We start from the raw sequence: 21,656 nt of genomic DNA on the forward strand, positions 1-21,656 counted from the left end.
GAAGCTGTTCCATGCCCCTAATCATTTTTGTTGCCCATCTCTGTATCTTTTTCAACTCTAATATCTCTTTTTAGTGACGGGGCAACCAGATCGGCAAACAGTATTCAAGACATGGGCAGACCATGGATTAATATAGAGGCATAATATTTTCTGTTTTATTGTCTATCCCTTTACTAATAGTTCCTAACATTGTTAGCTTTTTTGACTGCAGCTGCACATTGAGCAGATGTTTTCAGAGAACTAGCCACAATATCTCCAAGATCTTTCTCTTGAATGGTAACAGCTAATTTAGATCCCATCATTTTGCATGTATAGTTGGGATTATATTTTCCAATGTGCATTACTTTGTACTTAACATTTAATTTTACCTGCCATTTTGTTACCCAGTCATTCAGTTTAGTGAGAGCCCTTAGTAACTCTTCGCAGTCTGCTTTGGACTGACGTATTTTGAGTAATTTTGTATCATCTGCAAATTTTACCACCTCACTGTTTACCCCTTTTTCCAGATCATTTATGAATATGTTGAAGAGCACTGGTCACTGTACAGACCCTGCAGGACACTGCTTTTTACCTGTCTCCATTCTCAAAACTGACCATTTATTCCTACCCTTTGCTTCCTATCTTTTAACCAGTTACTGATCCATTGGATCCCTCTTATCCCATGACTGCTTACTTTGCCTAAGAACCTTTGGTGAGGTCCCTTGTCAAAGGCTTTCTGGAAGTCTAAATACACTGTATCCACTGGATCCCCCTTGTCAATATGTTTGTTGATCTCCCTCAAAGAATTCTAATAGATTGGTGAGGCATGATTTCCATTTATAAAAGCCATATTGACTCTTCCCCCAACAAAGCATGTTCACCTGTATGTCTGATAATTCTGTTCTTCACTATAGTTTCAACCAATCTACCTGGTACAGAAGTTAGGTTTTACTGGCTGTAATTGCCAGGATCGCCTCTCCAGTTTGGAGTTTAATTTAAGAAGACTGTTAGCCTGGGAACCTGTCTTAAATAGAGGACTATTCCAGTCTTGAATGAATGATGTTAACTTAGAAGCATGGCAGGGGCTTACACCAGCCTGGAAAGCTTATGTAGTCTGTAAAAGACTTGTTCTAACTCTGGGGGCTGGGAGCTAAACAGCACCAAGCTGTATGGGAATCTTTAACCTAAGCTATTTCAGTTCCTATGGGACTTTTATTTTATTTTCCCCCTGTATTTCCAATGCTCCTGACTCTTCACAATATTAGAGCCCACAACTCTCAATTCACACACAAACTGCTCTCATCACCACCAGCACCAGTGGTAGAAATCTCATCTGAAGCTGATCACGTATGTCAATTTTTTTTTTTTAAATATTCTGTCACTGTGGCCATGCAAATGTTAAAGAAATTCTTTTGACTCTACCACATCTGCAAAACCTCCAGCAACAATTTCTTTCAGGTTAACAATTAACCTGATTAATCCACATTCTTTCCACACACTGGCTGCTGTGAAGCCTTCCTGTTCCCAAGAAAACTGAGCGGATTTAGCTTGAACTGTCTGCAGCCATAGAAGCAGGACAATCTCTGAAGGAAATAGACACTTGGCTCTCTTCAGTCACATTTTGACCAGCATTGTTCACTCAGATTCTGGATGTCCTGGGACAACACTCTACTCAACTCATACTTTATCTCCTCCTTCAGTGCTGCTGAAGGCTAGTTGAGAACATTAACATCTACTTAGAGAAGGGCACGATGCTCACTGCTCTAGTGGAGGCATCTCTTCAGACTCTGCTCAAAAGCTCTCACTTGATGCTGATCGTCACTGGAGAGACTAACTAATACCTACATTTCCATTTTTGGTTATGACAATGGAGAAGCTGTGATGAGACATTCTGAAGTAGCTCACTGCCTCGCACTTCCCACTGACAACCAGGGCTGTGACCTGGGTATGTACAGAGACATGGCTATCTCCTTTCAGTAATGGATACAGATGAGGTGCCTGTGCCAATACTAGATGATGAGGCATTAGTCTCTCAACTGCAGTGCATGGTAGAGTGAAAAAGCTGAGCTCAGGTGGCTTTGTTCTTCTCCCTCCCACCTGGAGGAGCCCCAGAGATTAGTTTTAGGCAATGCTCAATAGGTACCCCAAGAGATCTCGGATGTGAGGGACAGCAGCATTCTGTGTGATATGAGACTGGTGGCAGAGCTGGCGGGTGAAGCATTGAACTGTGGGTGAAGTGCTGTCAGTATGCAGATGACCCCAACTTTATAGCTTTGTCTCAGACCAGAACATGTCTTGCTCTTGTAGGAGTGGCTAGGCTGTGGGGTTTCTCAAGAGACCAGAGGAGCGGGAATTTTTAGTTGTCAATGTTCCCTTGCTGAATGGCAGTTTTTAATATAGGATGGGATCTGTTGATGTTTTGTTACTAAATGTATTTGTAATAACGGTCAGAGCACCTACAGCCAGGGGCAAGGGACTCAGAGGCCAAATTGAAATTAACATCAGGTTTTTAATACATGATGAGCAGAGGGCAGCTGGGGAATCAGCCAGGGCTCACCTGAACAACACTCCTTTGATGACCTGCCAGGCATTGGGAGCTTGTTGCTGGGGCTGGTTCTGCTGCTGGGTCTCTGCAGTCGGGGCCCCCGCCACAGTTCCATTACTCGTTACCTGCTTTGGAGAGAGGAGCAGATACAGGCTGGTAAGCAGTGCACAGGGCAGCAGGTTATCTGGTATTGCTGGTGGGAAATGGCCACATGTTGGGCAGTGCCAGGTGGTTCCCCCAGCTGGCTATGCAGGACAACCCCCCATCCAGGCCTGCTGGGGGAGCCCAGAGCCCCAGTCTAGAAACAACACGGGGGGCTCCCCTGGATCCCAGGACTGAAGGACCTGGGCCATAACAGAAGGGATGGGGCAGTCCAGCGAGACGAACCTGGGCAGGACAGGAGGCTGGAAGCTGAGTCGGGGCAGCCTGGTGAGGAAGGGGACTGAGGGGCTCAGGAAGCAGAGAATGGGGGGAAAGGGAGGAGGTGGGGAGCTGAGCTGGGACCGGCCTAGGGATGAGTGAGGGTAAGGGTGGCCCGGCCAGGGCAGGGGAAGGAGGAAGCGAGGAGCTGAGACGGCCAGCCCGGCGGGGGAGGGGGCGGAAGGGGGCCGAGCCCAGGGAAAGCAAAGTCGGGATGAGGTAGGAACTGAGCCGCCCCGGCCCGGGAAGGGGCAGAAGGGCGCAGGGAGGGGGCCGAGCCCGGGGAGAGCAGAGTCCAGTGGGCAGGGGCGGGATGAGGTGGGAGCGGAGCCGCCCGGCCCGGCGGGGGAAGGGGCGGCAGGGCCCGGGGAGAGCGGAGCCCAGGGGCGGGATGAGGTGGGAGCGGAGCCGCCCGGCCCGGCGGGGGAGGGGGCCGAGCCCGGGGAGAGCGGAGTCCAGTGGGCAGGGGCGGGATGAGGTGGGAGCGGAGCCGCCCGGCCCGGCGGGGGAAGGGGCGGCAGGGCCCGGGGAGAGCGGAGCCCTGCGGGAAGGGGCGGGATGAGGTGGGAGCGGAGCCGCCCGGCCCGGCGAGGGAGGGGGCGGCAGGGCCCAGGGAGCGCAGCCGAACCCGTGGGGAGCGGTTATGGGGCCGGGAAACGACACCGGCCCAGGAAGGGGAGGCTCAAGGGGCCCGGCGACACGCCACAGCGCCGCTACCTGCTCCGAGCCGGAACCAGGAAGCGCCGCCTCCGTCTCCGGCGCCGCCATCTTGCTACGCCGATACTTGCGTTGATCTCGCGAGAAGCTGCTCCCGGGCCCGCCCCCTTTGGAGATCACATGATGATCTGGTCATGTGACCGTGGCTCGCGGAGGAGCCGCGCCCACTTCCTGCGCGCGTCTGAGCTGGGGCCGTGACGTAATGGGGGGGGAGGAGCCGAGCTGAGGGGCGCGCGGCTGAGCCAGAGAGGGAAACTGAAGGGGGTGGGGGAATAGTGGAGCCTCAGGAGGGAGTTGAGGCGGGGGGAGCTGAGCCAGAGGGGGAGTAGTGGGGTGGGGGGAGCTGAGCTGGGGGCACGTAGTTAGTGGAAGAGCTGAGCCATGGGGAGTAGTGGGGGAGCTGAGGGGGCTGAGCCAGGGGGAGTAGTGTGGGGGGCTGAGCCAGATGGGGAGTAGTGGGGGGAGCTGGGGCTGAGGGGGAGCTGAGCTGGGGGCACGTAGTTAGTGGGGGAGCTGAGCCAGAGGGGGAGTAGTGGAGGAGCTGAGGGGGCTGAGCCAGGGGGAGCTGAGCTGGGGGAGCGTAGTTAGTGGGGGAGCTGAGCCGAAGGAGGCATAATGGGGCAGGAGGGGGAGGGTTGGGGTTAGAGTGGGGAGCTGAACTAGTGGTGAGGTGGGGGAGGCGATAGTTTTAATCTCTTATTTTATGTGACATTAAATGTTTCTCTGCTGCTACAGCTAAAACCTGAAGTGTGGGGCCCCTAATGCTGGATGCTCAATTCAGAGCGGGCTGTTCAGTCTCTGCACCTTGGGTCCCCATCCCCACACTGTGGATATAGCACTTCCCTATCTCACAATGGGGTTTTGAGGCTCTATGCAGAGGTGCTCATATTACAGTGCTGTGGGTCAGGTAAGGACCTTAGGTAAACAGGTTACATTGTTTTAAATCAAGGCCATTTAAATCACTGATTGTCACCATGATTTACATAAGCAAGCATGAAATCTTGATTTGAATAATCAGTTTTAATCTTATTTTGCATTTGTACTGTTCAATTCTTTTCCTAAGGATAGGTTTAATCTCATAGGCCTGGTCTGCACTGGGGGGGGTCAATGTAAGATACGCAACTTCAGCTACGGGAATAGCGTAGCTGAAATTGATGTATCTTATTTCGACTTACCTCCTGTCCTCACGGCACGGGATTGATGGCCGCGGCTCCCCCGTCAACTCCGCTTCCGCCTCTCACCCTGGTGGAATTCCGGAGTTGACGGGAGCGCGTTCGGGGATCGATTTATTGCGTCTAGATGGGACGCAATATTTCAATCCCCGATAGACTGATCACTACCCGCCGATCTGGCGGGTAGTGTAGACATACCCATAGGCTCCTAACCATTAAAACATAGAATCATAGAATATCAGGGTTGGAAGGGACCTCAGGAGATCATCTAGTCCAACCCCCTGCTCAAAGCAGGACTAATCCCCAGATATGTTTGCCCCAGATCCCTAAATGGCCCCCATCAAAGATTGAACTCACAACCCTGGGTTTACCAGGCTGATTTGCTATAGTTTTTACACTAAAATTGGTATTACTTGTTGCTAGCCAGGGAGATGTACTATATTACTCATAGACTTTTAGATACACATTTGTGCGATTAGATAGTTTAACATATATTTATTCAATTTCTTAATTTTTACATTTTTCTGTTTTGTGAGAAAATGGTGAATGACACATTTTACTAGATTAGTTTTTTTATTCCAGCTGCATGTGGATGGAAATTAGAATGAAATTAAAAAATCATAAAACGGCATTTAGAAAGTTTAAGATTATAAGAACAGCAATACTGGTTCAGACTAAAGGTCCATCTAGCCCAGTATCCCGTCTTCTGACAGTGGCCAATGCCAGGTGCCCCAGAGGAAATGAACAGAACAAGTGATCATCAAGTAATCCATCCCCTATCACCCAATCCCAGCTTCTGGCAAACAGAGGCTAGGGACACCATCCCTGTCCATCCTGGCTAATAGCCATTGATGGACCTATCCTCCATGGATTTATATAATTCTTTTTTTAACCCTATTATAGTCTTGACAGCATCTTCTGGCAAGGAGTTCCATAGGTTGACTCTGCATTTTGTGAAAAAATACTTCCTTTTGTTTGTTTTAAACCTGATGCCTATTTCATTTGGTGACCCCAAGTTCTTGTGTTATGAGAAGGAGTAAATAACACCTCCTTATTTACTTTTTCCATACCAATCATGATTTTATAGACCTCTATTATATCCCTGTAGCAGGGTGACCCCTGCTCCTGCCCTGAGGGGTTTAAAAGCAGCCTGGCAGGGCTTGAGAGCTGCTGCTCTAGGCTGGGCTGATTGAGGGAGTGGCTGTAGGTGAGGCCATGCCCCAAACTGAACAGGGCCTTATCAGAAGGCCAGGGAAGCTAGAAGCCAAGTCTCTCTCTGCCTTCAGAGGGAGATGGGCCTGGCTGCTTAGGAGCTGAGACAAGGTACCTAGGGTGAAGCAGGGCTGAGGGAAGGCTGAGGAGCTGGGGAGCTCCAGCCTGCGGCCTAGCATAAGGCCAATGGGTACTGGGGGTTGCAGAGGGCAGCCCAGGGGTAGGCCAAAGCAGCAGGTCCAAACCCAACCCTGCCAATGATGAATAGGCTGATACTGCAGTCTGCCCCAGAGGGTGGGGCTAGACAATGACTGTCAGTAGCCAATACTGAGGTAAGGTGGGGATAGAGGGTGAGGGTTCCCTGAGGAGGGGAGACCCTAAGAGAAAGGGGTTACTGCTAGGGGGCAGCACCCCATGTAAAAGGGCACCGGGTCCAGGGAGGGACACAGGGGCCTGAAGACAGGCGGATCACCGGCCTGCAGAGGGCGCTCCGAACACTGGACTGAGCTAATTCCTGGAGTCACCAGCAGGAGGCGCCGTGGGGGTGAGTCTGACCTTGTTACAAACCCCCTGTTATAAACATACAGCTAAGGGTAGTATAAAATCCCTCTTTACCCTGTGAAGGGTTAATTTCTCTTTTAACTGTAAAGGGTTAAGAAGCTCAGATAACCTGACCAAAAAAGACCAGTAAGGGGAGAAGATACTTTCAGATCTCTGGGGGAAGGTTTTTTTTTGTGTTTTCCCCTGCCCTGTTTCCTGGCTGGCTCCCAGAGACACATCTCCCTAGCTATATCTGAACTAAGCATCTAGTCTTGCAAAAATAGTAAGTAATAGCAGAAAAGAAATGGGTTAGATTACCTTTTGTTTTAGCTTGTGAATTTTTCCTGTGCTAAGAGGGAGGTTTATTCCTGTTTTTGTAACTTTAAAGTTTTGCCTAGAGCAGAAATTGTCTGTGTTTTTGAGTCTTTTGTTATTTGGTAAAGTACTTACCATCCTGATTTTACAGAGGTGATTTTTTTACCTTTTCTTTAATTAAATTATTTTTTTTAAGAACCAGATTGATTCTTCATTGTTCTTAAGATCTAAGGGTTTGGGTCTATGTTTATGTGTACCAATTTGTGAGGATGTTAATTCTCAAGCCTCCCCAGGAAAGGGGGTGTACAGGGGTGGGGGGATATTTTGGGAAGGTAGGGCTCCAAGTGGCCCTCCCTGAATGTTTGGTTAAATCACTTGGTGGTGGCAGCGATACTAAGGCAAGGAAGGAATTTGTGCCTTGGGGAAATTTTAACTTAAGCTTTTAAAAATAAGCTTAGGAGATCTTTCATGCGGATCCCCACATCTGTACCCCAGAGTTCAGAGTGGGGAAGGACAGTGGTGGCAGCACAGTGGGATAATTTTGAACTAAAAGCCCAGTAGGATTTTAAAAGGACAATTCTCCACCCACCCACCCCCCTTTTTTTTTTTTGGCTGCTTAGAAAGCAGAGAGGGTTTTTTGTGTTTTAAAGCTGCTCACAGCTTGAGACTTTTTTCTCTGCCTGAGGGCAGGGTAGTTAACTTCCTGCAAGGGAATTCACAAGTGTTTTTTTTTCTTTCTTTCTAACTTTCAAAAGTTAAGCTAGGATGACAGAGAGTGATGTCCAGAAAAAACTGGAATTAGCCAGATTTGAAGCTGAGGAAAGAATAAAAGAACATAATAAACACGTGGCCAGGGAAGAAGCTGCCCACAAGAGAGCTATATTTGTATCATCTGCAAATTTTGCCACCTCACTGTTTAGTCCTTTTCCAGATCATTGATGAATATGTTCAGTCATCAGGTAACAGAAGCTGATTTAAATGTCTTGGGTGAATGCCATTATCAATTTGTTTCAAAACCTCCTCTAATGACACCTCAATCTGGGACAGTTCCTCAGATTTGTCACCTAAAAAGAATGGCTCCGGTTTGGGAATCACATCCTCAACTGTGAAGACCGATGCAAAGAATTCATTTAGTTTCTCTGCAATGGCCTTATCACCCTTGAGTGCTCCTTTAGCACCTCGATCGTCCAGTGGCCCCACTAGCTGTTTGTTAGGTTTTCTGCTTCTGATATACTTAAAAATTGCTATTACTTTTTGAGTCTTTGGCCAGCTGTTCTTCAAATTCTTTTTTTGACCTTCCTAATTATATTTTTACAATTCACTTGCCAGAATTCAATCTCCTTTCTGTTTTCCTCACTAGGATTTAACTTCCACTTTTTAAAGGATGCCTTTTTGCCTCTCACTGCTTCTTTTACTTTGTTGTTTAGCCACAGTGGCTCTTTTTTGGTTCTCTTACTATGTTTCTTCATTTGAGGTAAGTTGAGTCATTTAAGTTGAGCCTCTATTATGGTGTCTTTAAAAAGTTTCCATGCAGCTTGCAGGGATTTCACTTTTGGTGCTGTTCCTTTTAATTTATGCTTAACTAACCTCCTAATTTTTGTGTAGTTCCCTTTTCTGAAATTAAATGCTACAGTGTTGGGCCACTATGGTGTTTTCCCCCACCACAAGGATGTTAAATGTAATTATATTATGGTCTCTATTACCAAGCGGTCTGGCTATATTCACCTCTTGGACCTGATCTCGTGCTCCACTTAGGACTATCAAGAATTGCCTCTCCTCTTGTGGGTTCCAGGAGTAGCTTTTCCGAGAAGCAGTCATTTAAGGTGTCAAGAAACTTTATCTCTGCGTCCCATCCTGAGGTGATATGTACTCCATCACTATGGGGATAGTTGAAATCCCCCATTATTATTGAGTTTTTAATTTTAATAGCCTCTCTAATCTCCTTAAGTATTTCAGTCACTATCACCATCCTGGTCAGGTGGTCAGTAATATATCCCTCCTGCTGTATTCTTCTTATTGGATTAATTAAATTTATTAATTAAAACTGCCTTAAATGTTCTGGAGACATAAGAAAAAAATAAATTTATCAAAACATGTCTTGCATTTAAAATTAACTGATTATTCACCAAGGGAAGTATTATCTGTTGTTAGTGAACTGATTGTTTTTGGTCACCATGTCTTTCAAGATTTTAGATCTAGTTTTCGTCTCCTCATATCTCATTTTTATCTGTTGACTGGGAGAGGAAAACAAGCTTTCCTGTTTTTTTAAGTCCCAGTCAGTTTCTTGACTTTGAATGAACTAGTCGTTAAACTGAACTAGTTGAATAAAGTAAAGTGAGGAAAATATTCTCTATACACTGCAGAAGAGGCTACTGCTGTCCAAAGCTGGTTTAGCATATCAACAAACTTTGTTCCCAGCATAGGCGCCAACTTTCCCCAGTGCTGGTGGGTGCTCGCACCGCCCCGGCCCCACCCCTGCCCTGCCCCATTCCAACCTCTTCCCCAAAGTCTCTGCCCCCTCCCTGCCCCTATTGGACCCCTTCCCCAAATCCCCACCCCCGCTCCGCCTCTTCCCCAAGCATGCTGTGTTCCCCCTCCTTCCCCCTCCCTCCCAGCGCTTGCTGTGCGAATCAGCTATTTTGCGGCACAAGCGCTGGGAGCCGGGGGGAAAAGTGGGCACGCGGTGCGCCCAGGGGAGGAGGCGGAGGCAGAGGTGAGCTGGGACGGTGGGGTGGGGAGCTGCCGGTGGGTGCTAAGCACCCACCAATTTTTTCCCCATGGATGTTCCAGCCCTGGAGCACCCATGGAGTCGGTACCTATGGTTCCAAGTACTTAGCCAAGGACTCCCCCAGTTCAGTGACTAGACTGTCTTTAGAACTTTGGCAGCAAACTTGTTGCTTAAATGATACTAGACCATAGAAAGTTTAGACCTTAATGTACATTGTCATAATTTCATTTCAAATAGGTTTATTTTAAAAAAGAATGATGTAATTAAATAAAAATCCAATATTTTTAAAAATGTTATTTGTATCCACCCTGTGTTGTGTTCAGAAGCTATTAAAAATTAGTGACTGCCAAGTCCCCAAAGGTTCCCGTGAGATTAGCAGGTGATTAGCCCCTCTGAATATGGTTCAGGTGCCTACAGTCTGGTAATTACAGCCTGTGGCTGTGATTTTTGGAGGGGGTGAGGGCTGACACACCCATTGATTCAAACCAACTGGGGGGTGCTCAGCACCTCTTAGAAAAAGACACAGGATGTGATGTCAGTTTTCATGATCATGTGCCACTGCCTTACATAGCATTTTTGTGTGCTGCATGTGTGGGATCAACAAGCAGCCCCCCAGGTAAGGCAGAGGGTGATTCTCCCCACTGTCAGGCATGGTTGCAAGATGTTTTGGGTTAACTTACCTGCCTTTCAGCTCTGAACAAACAGGTATATATCGTGCAAATAAGGGTCTGAAAATCTGGCTCAAGGCCAAAATTTGCAAAAGTGGCCCCCAAGTTTTGGTATTTTAATGTTTGGTACAAAACTTGAAATGCTAGAATGTGATTATAGTCAGGCAGTGGCACCATTATAGAGACTAGTGGAGACTAGTTCAGTGTTCAACTGTCAGTTTTTCTAAGTGCTCTAAAATCTATGTGCAGATTTAGCTTTTCTTTACAAAACTTGACATCTTCAGGGGGATCTAGAGTAGCATTAATTATTGGCACCGACTCCATGGGTGCAACAGGGCTTGAGCACCCATGGGGGAAAAATTGGTGGGTGCTCTGCACCCACCGGCAGCTCCCTGCCCCAGCCCACTCTGCCTCTGCTCCGCCTCCTCCCCTGAGGCACTGCTTCTCCCCTAGCTCCAGAGCTTGCCGTTGCAAAAACAGCTGTTTCACAGCAGCAAGCGCTGGGAGGAGGGGGGAACATGGTGTGCTGCGGAAGAGGCGTGGCCAAGGTGGGGATTTGGGGAAGGAGTCCAATAGGGGCAGGGATGGGTGGAGTTGGGGCAGGGCCAGGGGGGCGCGAGCACCCACCGGCGCCAGGAAAAGTTGGCGCCTGTGGCATTAATGGTCCAAACTTGAGGTCATTTGAGCCAGAGGTTCCTAACATAACAGCACCCCTAAAATAATCACGTGACATAAAAATGTTACAGTTATCACTTTTTTTGGTCCACACTTGAGGTTCAAACTGCGGCTCTGATCCTTTCCAAACTGGAAAGTCTCCAATGGAGACTGATCTCAAATAATACACTGCATCCACTGCCCCTCTGAGGAAGCAACAGGCTAAAAGTTGGACTTCCACTGAGGCCCAAGCCATGCTGAGGAGCCAGTGAAAGTCAGTTGCATGGGAACCAGAGGATGACTGGGGCTTGGAGCCAGAGGGTTCATGGGCAGCCTGACATCAGAGTCAGTGAGTGGCTGAAGGTGGCATGCTGTGGCCATTGATCCTGCCCAGCACGCAGGCACTGTGTGAGTCCTGCCCTTCACAGCTCTCTGAGGATGTGTTGTGCACATTAGTTGCTCTCTGCCTGTGTTTTGCAGGGGCTCATTCTAGAAGTTTTGCTGTATGAGCAAAGCTTCTGGGGTAAGAGATGATGTTTCAAAGTGCCCCCCACACTCCCAGATTTTGCATTATGCATTTGGCCAAGGCAAACAGCATTAATTAGAGTGGGGGGGAAAGATTCTAGGAAGCAGCAGCATTCAGGGGCTGTAATTATGCCTTGTGCTCCTTCCTCATTTCCTGAACAATGGGACTGAGTGTGATCAAAGAAAACCAAGTAGCTGCAGTTCATCAATGTTGGCATGATCACAGGGGTTGCTGAGCAACAGAAAATGTACCCAGAATAGAGAGCCCTATTGTAATGACTGACGCAAGGTCAACATTGACTAATGTGGCACCTGGGTACTCTCCTCAGCCCAAACAGTAACTTATGTTTGTCGTGAAAAGTAAACAACATCATTTGCAGCTTTCTATAATAATTCATCCAATCTGCACAAACCAAAGTGTCATGCCTCCGCATGGCCCCTCAAAATGTTGGAGCTTCTGGGAAAAAGGGGAAGAAATAAGTCTGGCTGGCTGTGTTGCATACAGGGCCTGAAACAAATGGCTGGGAGTGGGGAGAAGCTTTCCCTTGCAATAATTAGCCCAGGGGATGGGGCACTCAGCCAGGATGACACCCAGTTCAAGTCTCCCCTCCTCCTGAGGTTGAGAAGGGGTTTGAACAAGGGTCTGACCAATAGGCTATAGAATGATTTTTAACTCTCTGGCCCAGTTAATATTGATGTATTCAATTTAATTAAAGTGGAACAACTTCAATATGTGAGATTAAGAGAGGCCCATATTGGACTACCCCGTAGAGCCGTGTGGGCACTCACCTGAGGGGGCAGGTCACTGCTTAAATCTTTTTGCTTCATCAAGAGCAGAGGGGACTTGCCCTAGAGTCTCCCACGTGCAGGGTGTGTCCCCTAGTCATTAAGCTAAGGGTTATAAGGAAGGGCCTCCTACAGCAGCATTGCCCTGCAACCTTAACTCTGCCCTTTCCCTATTAACGGCCTTGTCATCACTAGATTTGACCTTGTATTAGTTACCCTGTAGCATTAGTGAACATGACATAAGAACACCTCCTGTTACCTATGTGTGGCCTGCCTGGCCTTGACCACTTCACCACCCTGTGCAAAGCTGCCCCGTGTTCCCACTGCTTGTCCTAAGGATCCCTCTGGAACATCCGCCCTTCAGTGCACGGGCATGGCTCCCACTGTTACAACACCCCTGGCCACAGACCATTGTACTCCTCTCTTTGCACAACCCACATAGGGGCCAGGCCTTTTGAGTGCAGGTGTCCCTTTTCTCACATTGCAGCATGGCCACCTGCTGCAAGCAATCCCTGACCAGTCACTGCAGCCATCCCTAGTGCAGCAGGGGGCATTTGGAACAGCTGCAGAGAGAATATGCTTGGGGGGCCCTCCACATCAAGGGCACATTTCCTCTGCCTTGTTACAGGGCAGTGCATGCAGGAGCCCACCTGCAGTACGTTCCCTGTGGCTCAGAGGAAAGTGAAGGTTGCAGGGCAGGGCTGATGTACCAGGTGTGACGAAGTTGGGGATTTTTGTAGTGTTTTACATGAATAGTGTGTGCGTGCCTCAGTTTCCCTTTGTGCTGCATGTTTAACAAGGTGTGGGGAGAGGGTTTGTTGTTGCAGAGGACCAGTGTGGCCTTGCCTAGCAGCTGGGACCCCGGCAGCCAGCTCTGGCCAGTGGGAAGACAATGGGCTGAGGAGAGAGGACCCCCGGTGTCCTGCACAACCACTTCCAGCCAGAGGAGGAGAGAGGGCCCCAGAGACCTGTTTACCTGGGATTGAAGACAAAGGACAGGGGAGGAGCAGTTGGGGCCGGTGATATAGCATGGCCTCGGATGGAAGGAGGAGGCTTCTTGACTGGAGAGAGAGCAGCTAGTGTCCACCTGGAGGCTGGACAGACCTAGATGTGCTGTGCTGAGGGATGCTAAGCCTGAGGGTCCAGAGAGTTTCCTGTGCTGTGTCCAGACATTCAATAACCCCTCCTGTTTTACACTGGCTGAGAGTCACTCCGGTCTAGAGATCAGGGTTGCATTATTCCCTCTGGGTGTGGAGGCCCCGGGGGTTCAGAGCAAGTGGACTCCTTGAAGGGGCTCATGGCGAGAGACAGGTGTGCGGTGCTTAGGGCTCAGAGAGGTGCGGATCCAGGAGGCGGAAGGGCCTACAGCTGAACTCCTGAGACAGAGTGGACCCCTGAGAAGGGCTGTTGCTCTGAAGGGGGTTCCTCCCAGGGACCGTACAGAGCCAAGAGAGCAGGGCTGCCCGGGGGGGTGGGCAGCAAGTGGGGCAATTTGCACCAGGTCCCTCCACGAGAGTTTTCGGCGGGTCTTTGGCAGCAGGTCCTTCAGTGCTGCCGAACACACCCAGATCGAGTGAAGGACCCACTGTCGAAGACCCGGAGCTTCTTCCGCTCTGGGTCTTCATCGGCAATTCAGTGGCGAGGGCTCCTTCCACTCCAGGGCTTTGGTGGCAGTTTGGCGGCAGGTCCTTCACTTGCTCCGGGACCCGCCGCCGAAGTGCCCCAAAGACCTGGAGCAGAAGGACCCCCGCGGCCGAAGACCCCAGGCCCCCTGAATCCTCTGGGCGGCCCTGCGAGAGAGTGCATGAGTCCGTGACACCAGGACGCAGTGTCCCCCTGGGTTTCAGTGGGTTCAGGCTGGGTGCATTTGACATTCCTGAGAGGTATGAGATGCTGCCAGACAACTCTACCTCTGCATTAATGAAGTTTGGGCCAGTGAATTTTCAGAGGTGCTGAGCACCCATTGGCTTCAGCTACTCAACACCTCCAAAAATCAGGCCCAAGATTTTTCAAGAGGGGCTTGCAAAACCTGAGACTGCAAACTCAGCAACCACATGTGTTGCCTAAGGAGGTGGAGCAGCCCAGTTGTGCTCATTGTAACCACACAAGCCATTCCTGGACCTCTTCTCCCTCTATTTAGCATCTGCTCTAGTTTGAACAGAAATTCATTCAGGGGAGTTACATGACCTGTGTGATGCAGGATGTCACTATGTGAGCACAGTGGTCCCTTCTGGGCATAGAATCGATTAATATTTTGTGCCTTGTTTTAGATGGTAATGAATGCTTCAGGGCAGGGACTGTTTTCTCTGTGTGCCTGTACATAGCCCAGCCCCATGTTCTCTAATGCTTTCATACCATGGGCCATGTTTTAGTAGAGTCTCTCAGGGACCTCCCTGCAACGGCCCATTCGGTGACTCCTTGTTGCAAGGGATTACTCTGATAGAAAAGGAATGGTAGGAAACCGCTTGCATATTTTTAGATTCTTTTAATGCAAATTTGTAGCAACTGGAAACAAAATAGGAAGTTGTGGCAGAACTGTGCCACCTGCCACCTCCCTTGGCCGGACTGAGTCACCTGCCTCCTCCCCTGTCCAGTCTGTGCCACTGTCCGCCTCTCCTGGCCCCCCCCCCCCCCGGCCGGCCCGAGTCACCTGCTACCTCCCCTGGCCGGACTCTGCCACCTGCTACCTCCCCTGGCCAAACCATGCCACCTGCCTCCTCCCCTGGCCAAACCATGCCACCTGCCTCCTCCCCTGTTGGAATCAAGTCACCTGCCTCCTCCCCTGTCCAGTCCGTGCCACCTGCCTCCTCCCCTGTTGGAATCGATTCACCTGCCACCTCCCCTGGCCGAACTGTGTTACCTGCCACCTCCCCTGGACTAGCAGCAAGTGCTAAACTGACAACTTGGCCTATGCAGGAGCCGCTGACCTAGCACCTACTCAAAGCTAGTGAAAGGAATAAGGCCGGGCCTCTGGGCCCTTCCAGTAACTCACCAATGGGCTCCCCCAGGACAATGAGATCAGAAAAGCCTAGCAGGGAGTGAGACACAAACGGCGGCTGCTGCACGATCCTGGGCATGGAACTGCTCTGGCTGCTCGCTCCACTCACTGCCACCTCCCTGGCCCTTTTCTGCCAGCCCGGGCCCCCTGTCCCCGGCCCGGACCCCCTCCGCTAGCCGCCCCCTCTCCGGCCCGGGCCCCCTGCGCGCCTGGCCGTGGCACCACGTGTCTGTCCCTTCTGGCCAAGCCGCTCTCTGCCGAGCAGCGGTCCCAGCTTCCGGAGGCCGGGGAAGAGCTGGCGGGTGTGGGGGAGTCGGCGCCCCCCGCCCGGCCCTTCCCTGCCTCTGCAGGTGGCCGGGAGCCCGGAAGCGCCGCCGAGCAGGGAGGCGAGATGCGGGCGGCTCAGGGGGCGACCCCAGCCTGAGGGCCGTGGAGAGAGGGCGCTTGGCCGGCGAGAGCGCGCTGGGTAAGGCCAGGTTTGGCCTGAGCTTCCTCCCGCCCGGGGGGCGCTAGTCCCACAGTGCAGGGGGCGCTGGGCTGGCGGGGCGCGGGCAGGGGGCAGGAGGCGCTGCGGGGCGCGGGCAGGGGGAAGGGGGCGCGGGCCGGAGGCAGGAGGCGCTGGGCTGACAGGGCGCGGGCAGAGGGCAGGAGGCGCTGCGGGGCGCGGGCAGGAGGGCTGGAGGCAGGGGCGCGGGCGGGGGCGCTGGGCTGGCGGGGCCGGGGCAGGAGGCGCTGCAGGGCGCGGGCAGGGGGCTCCGAGCTGGCGGGGCGTAGGATGGGGGCTCGGGGCTGCCGGGGCGCCGCGCAGGCAGGGGCAGGAGGCGCTGCGGGGCGCGGGCAGGGGACTGGGGCAGGAGGCGCTGCGGGGGGCGAGCAGGAGGCAGGGGGAGCGGGGGGGAGGGAGGGGGCAGGAGGCGCTGCGGGGCGCGGGCCGGGGGAAGGTGGCGCGGGCTGGAGGGAGGGGGCGGGAGGCGCTGCGGGGCGCGGGCAGGGGGAAGGTGGCGCGGGCTGGAGGCTGGGGGCAGGAGGCGGGGCGCGGGCAGGGGGCTGGGGCAGGAGGCGCTGCAGGGCGCGGGCAGGGGCTCCGAGCTGGCGGGGCGTAGGATGGGGCTCAGGGCTGGCGGGGCGCCGCGCAGGCAGGGGCAGGAGGCGCTGCGGGGCGCGGGCAGGGGGCTGGGGCAGGAGGCGCTGCGGGGCGCGGGCAGGGGGCTCCGGGCTGGCGGGGCATAGGATGGGGGCTGGCCGGGAGGCGCGCGGGCAGGGGGCAGGGGGCTTCGGGCTGGCGGGGCGGGGCGGGGCGCGGCGGAGGTCCCCGGGCACTGGCCGGCCAGCTGCGCCAAGCCTAGCCGGAGCGGGCCGCCTTCCCCAGAGCGGGGCTTTCCCGTTTTACGGGGATGAGCTCACCGGGGCCTGCAGCCAATGAGGCGGCGGCAGCCGGCGGAGCTGGGGAATTCCAGAGCCGTCGCCTCCTCGCTGCCTCCCTTGACCGGGGCTTTGGGGGAGCGAGCCCAGCGCGGGGAGCCGAGCGCCAGGCCCCGCCATGCGGGACACCAGGGGACGGCAGCCGCGGCCGGAGGAGCTGCCTCTCCCGCGGGGTGAGGGGATGCGGTGTGGGCGCTGCAGGCTTGGGGGGCAGGGAGCTGCGGGGCAGGGGCGGCCCCTGCCAGTGTTTGGGAGGGTCAGTGGGGATTGCAGCTTGGCCCAGGGGGACCCTTAGGCCGGGGGGGGGGGCGAGCGACCCCTGTGGGGAGGCGTCCGGGAGGAGCCCTGGGCAGGGGAAGGCGCGGGGTGACCCCCGGGGGATCGGCTTTGCTGTCCAGCGCAGCCTCCCCCGTATGAGCATCTGGGACCCTTCAATCGCTGCTTGGTGCCACCAGGCTGGCGCAGCCCCTTGCCCGCTCTGCCTGGCGTAGCCCCTGGCTCACTCTGCCTGGCGCCCAGGACCCGGTCCCTAGCACTGGGCTCTCTGAGTCAGTGCTTGGCTGGGGTGAGGTCTCTCCTTGCTGTCTCTGCTCACAGCTGGAGCCTGGTGGGGGTGTTGCCTCCGTCTGGGCCAGGCGCTTGAGGGGATCAATCTTTCTGGGATCTCCCTAAGCACCTGCCACAACCGCCGGGAGCCACCTGCTGATTCCTGCCAGGTGCTGTGTGGGGTGGCAGTGGGCGGGGCACAAGGCTGGTTGCTGTTGATTGATGGGGTAACAATGGGTCCTGTCTTTTTAGGTGCTGCTCTTCCAGACCCTGGCCTGGTCATGGCACATACAGCGCAGGCCTCTGGTAAGGGAGCTGCGATCTCAGATGAAGGTAATCCCCTTCCCCGCTAAAGCTGATAATGCTTCTGCCTTGGCTAGCGCTGTCCATGGTCCGAGCATGGAGCAAGGATGAAAGCATGAATCTGTCCAGCAGCCCCATTGCAGGGGCAGCATCATTGCCCCCATTTTACAGATGGGTAAACTGAGGCACAGAGAGGCCAGGCCATTTAGGAGGTGTGTGTGGCAAAGCCAAGTTAGAATCCAGGAGTCCATGCTCCTGGGCCTGTGCTCATTTATGCCAACTGTACAGCCTCCCTGCTCCCACGTCTGTAGTCTCTTTCCGCCATGCCTGGCTTGGGCCTGTTGGTGCTGCTCCCCCTCCCTTGGCAGCAGGGTCTCACTCCCCAACCTGATCTCCCAAGGGGGCTTGTGGAAAACGTGCATTTCAGTCATGCCCCTACATTTCCTCCCACTCCCCTGCAGCAGGGAGAATCTTGTACAGCTGCAAGAGTGCTGAACTTCAGCACTGTCCCTGTACCTCTCATCTGCGTTGGCACTTGCTGTTCAGTCCTCGGTCTCCTGGGGGAAGGGGCAGCTCTTGCTGGTTAAAGGCTCAGTTTGTACTTTCACTGCAGGCTGAGCGGTGCCAGCAATCCCACAGGGCTGAAACTGCCACATTGCTCCCATCTCCCTGGAGCAGACCGGTGACCCTTGAAATAGGAGTGTTCCCCAGCGTAGGGACCACCACAGTGCTGTCATAACTATAAAAGGAAGGGTAACAACCCTCCTGTATACAATTCTATAAAATCCCTCCTGGCCAGAGGCACCAAAATCCTTTTACCTCTAAAGCTCAGGAAACCTGGCTGACACCTGACCCAAAGGACCAATAAGGGGACAAGATACTTTCAAATCTTGGGGGGAGGGAAGGCTTTTGTTTGTGCTCTTTGTTTTGGGGGTTGTTCGCTCTTGGGGCTAAGAGGGACCGGACATCAATCCATGTTCTCCAGATCTTTCTGCACAAGTCTCTCATATTTTAAACTTGTAAACAACAGCCAGAACAAAGTAAGTCACCAAGCAAAATAAAATAAAATATGCAAATCTATGTCTAATTAAACTGAATACAGATAATCTCACCCTCAGAGATGCTTCAGTAAGTTTTTTCCTCAGACTGGACACGTTTCAGGCCTGGGCAGAATTCTTTCCCTTGGTACAGCTCTTGTTCCAGCTGAGGTGGTAGCTAGGCAGGGCCGTCCAGAGGGGGGAGCAAGTGGGGCAATTTGCCCCGGGCCCGCAGGGGCCCCCATGAGAATATAGTATTCTATAATATTGCAACTTTTGTTTTTATGGAAGGGCCCCCCAAAATTGCTTTGCCCCAGGCCCCCTGAATCCTCTGGGCGGCCCTGTAGCTAGGGGATTCTGCATGATGGCTCTCCTCCTCCTTTGTTCTCTTCCACCCCTTTATATATCTTTTGCAGTGACAAGCTAAATTGTTTTTTTTTCTTTCTAACTCTCGGGTATAGCTAGCTTAGACCCAGAAAGGCTAAACACTGAATGCTGTAAAAGTCTCTGTTAACTAAGCAGCCCCTAAGATGAGTGCATCCCAGTTTCAGTGAACTGTAAAAGGCGTGTGACCCAGCACAAAAAAGCAGGAAAATAAGTACCAGTAATGCCGCTAATAAACTAGAGCTGGCCAGACTAAAAGCACAAAAAAATTTAAAAAATCATAAAAAACTGCTTGTATTAAAACAACTCAAAAAAAAAAAAGCGTATAAAAAAGCAGAGAGAGCCAACGAGGCTGCCAACAAAAGAGCTATAAAGACAAAAAAAAGCCAAAAAGGCTGCCCACACGACAGCTATAAAGAAGAAAGAAAAAAAGATGGAGGAGAAAAAAAAAAAAGAGAAAGCATAACCTGAAGTTAGAGAGGGTAAGGGCTAGGCAAAATATACCAGCCAACCCTAGCAACCCCTCTCCAGGTACTGCTTCCTATCCCCAAAAATTCCCCACCTACAAGGCAGGCGATGATACCGAGGCCTTCTTAAAAAATTTCAAAAGGGCCTGCCTTGGGTACAGCATCTCTACAGATTAGTACATGGTGGAGCTGAGGCCGCAGCTCAGTGGACCCTTAGCAAAGGTGGCGGCTAAAATGCCTAAGAAAAACATAAACTTTTTAAAAACAAAGAGCACAAACAAAAGCCGCCTCCCCCCCCCATTTAAAAGTATCTTGTTCCCTTATTGGTCCTTTGGGTCAGGTGTCCGCCAGGTTACCTGAGCTTCTTAACCCTTTACAGGTAAACGAACTTTGGTGCCTCTGGCCAGAAGGGATTTTATAGAATTGTATACAGCAGAGTTGTTACCCTTCCCTTTATAGTTATAACAAGCGCTCATACACTTTCTCTGGGCTCTGCTGTTGTATTGTCTCCAGCTGAGTGGGTGGCAGCCTTTACTCAGCCCCTCTAATGTGGGGAGGGGCTGGTTTGAGACGTAAACGTTTAAACACCTGAATCAGAAACGCTCTTGCTTTGATTTCCTTTGCAGATGAATTAGGTGAGTGGACTCTGGGAAACGGGGGTACAGCAACCTCAGGTAGGTGCAAGCGCTCTAGGCCCGTGCGAGTGCAGACCCAGTGCATGGAACCCTGGCTGGAGCAAAGGGGGCAGATCTCATGTAAGTGTGGTCTGCAAGGGCAGGGGCAATGCAAGGCAAATCCTGCAGGCCTGCCTCATGCACCCTCCCCATGAAGTCAATTCCAGGACTTCAGCGTTGGGCCCAAAGAGCAGGTAAGGGAATTCCTGGGAAATGGGACCACATACAAGCCACAGCTTGCAGGGATGCCTCCTGCAGCATCCCAGGGATCCACCTGCACACTTTCCAAACTGCTGCGGGGCCTGGCAGCCAGGAGAACAGCGAGGGTGCTACAAAGCTCACACAAGCTGAGAAGCGTGATCTCATCAGTTACCATTCCATACATCCAGCTTCTACCACTAGGAAAACAGTGGGACGTCCGGGAATGTGAGAGGCAAACAAGTACGTTAAGAATGCTTGGCCTTCACCTCTGCTCCTGGCTCCTCAGCCAGCTTTCTGGCCATGGTATGATGTTTGTAGGCAAAAAGCCACTGCCCTGAGCAAATACCAGCTTCGTGCCCATGAGAGAGAAGAGGCAGTTCTTACCCTGGCACAGGTTGTCTCTTTAAGGCGGGACCCACAATTAAGGGGGCTCTGTCAGAAACTGGGTTAGGACTTAAAAAAATTAGTTGGTTAGTTTCAAAAAAAGGAAGTTAATAATGTCCCTTGAATGGAGGCTCTGACCTAGTGGTAAAGCAGAGTGGAAGCTCTGGCCTTGTTCTCTCCTTACACTCTCTTAGGCTGATGCTTCTCTATATGGCCTGGTCCATATGCAGAGTTGCACCGGTTTAGCTGAAAGCATGCCACAAAGTGCAGTGTTTGTGTGGGGACGCTGATGTCAGGTTCCGCCTGGTTTAGCTCGCAGTGATGCCAGCCATGTTCAGACTGAGGGTGGAAGAGGGTCTGCACGCAGAGTTGCACCGATGTCTCTAACCTGATACAGCGTCACACCTTTACCTGAACTGGTGTGACAGGGGCCTTTTTCATATTCCAAGCGCAGAAGGAACCATTGAGATCATGTAGTCTGACCTCTTGTGTACCACAGGCCAGAGGCTGCAAGGTGCCCGGGATGCTAGGGCTGCAGGGAGGTTGGGCAGGCAGTTCTAGTGGGAGAGGTGCCTGAGTGTTAGGGCCATGGGGTGGGCAGGACAGACGATTGGGTGAAGGACCTGGGTGCTAGGGCTGTGGGCTGGCAGGCCTAGTTGGTAAGACATCTGGGCGCTAGGGCTGTGGGGAGGGTGAGCCAATCAGGTGAGGCACCAGGGCTGCATGGAGGGTGGGCTGATCAGGTGAGTTGTCTGTGCGCCAGAGCTGTGGGGAGAGTGGGCCCACTGGGCAAGGTGCCTGAGTGCTAGGACTGCTGCGAGGGCGAGGCACCTTAGCGCCATGGCTACGGGGAGGGTGGGTCCGTCGGGCGAGGCACCAGGGCTACATGGAGGGTGGGCCCATCAAGCAAAGGGCCTGAGCACCAGGGCTGGGGAGGGGCCCATCAGGCAAGGTGCCTGAGTGACATGGCTGCTGGGAG

At 52.5% G+C, this 21,656-nt stretch overlaps 2 protein-coding genes across 8 annotated transcripts in view; one reads left to right on the forward strand and one right to left on the reverse strand.

Moving 5' to 3' along the window:
- Positions 1-3,802, reverse strand: part of CLPTM1 (CLPTM1 regulator of GABA type A receptor forward trafficking) — a 40,298-nt gene extending 36,496 nt beyond the window's left edge. The window contains exons 1-2 of one of the 2 annotated variants that reach the window (XM_039509671.1): positions 3,662-3,802; positions 2,537-2,652 (exon numbers count right to left, since the gene is read on the reverse strand). In XM_039509671.1, coding sequence (XP_039365605.1) covers positions 2,537-2,652; positions 3,662-3,712 — 167 coding nt within the window. In that variant the 5' untranslated portion in view covers positions 3,713-3,802. The remainder of the gene's footprint in view (positions 1-2,536; positions 2,653-3,661) is intronic. The other variant, XM_039509672.1, reaches the window with a different exon arrangement.
- An 11,706-nt stretch (positions 3,803-15,508) lies between these two features.
- Positions 15,509-21,656, forward strand: part of RELB (RELB proto-oncogene, NF-kB subunit) — a 29,142-nt gene continuing 22,994 nt past the window's right edge. The window contains exons 1-3 of one of the 6 annotated variants that reach the window (XM_039509683.1): positions 15,509-15,725; positions 17,480-17,560; positions 20,045-20,053. In XM_039509683.1, the coding sequence (XP_039365617.1) occupies positions 17,509-17,560; positions 20,045-20,053 (61 nt within the window). In that variant the 5' untranslated portion in view covers positions 15,509-15,725; positions 17,480-17,508. The other 5 variants (XM_039509684.1, XM_039509681.1, XM_039509680.1 and 2 more) reach the window with 5 other exon arrangements.

This window comes from Mauremys reevesii, linkage group 22, assembly GCF_016161935.1.
Source record: "Mauremys reevesii isolate NIE-2019 linkage group 22, ASM1616193v1, whole genome shotgun sequence".
NCBI lineage: Eukaryota > Metazoa > Chordata > Testudines > Geoemydidae > Mauremys > Mauremys reevesii.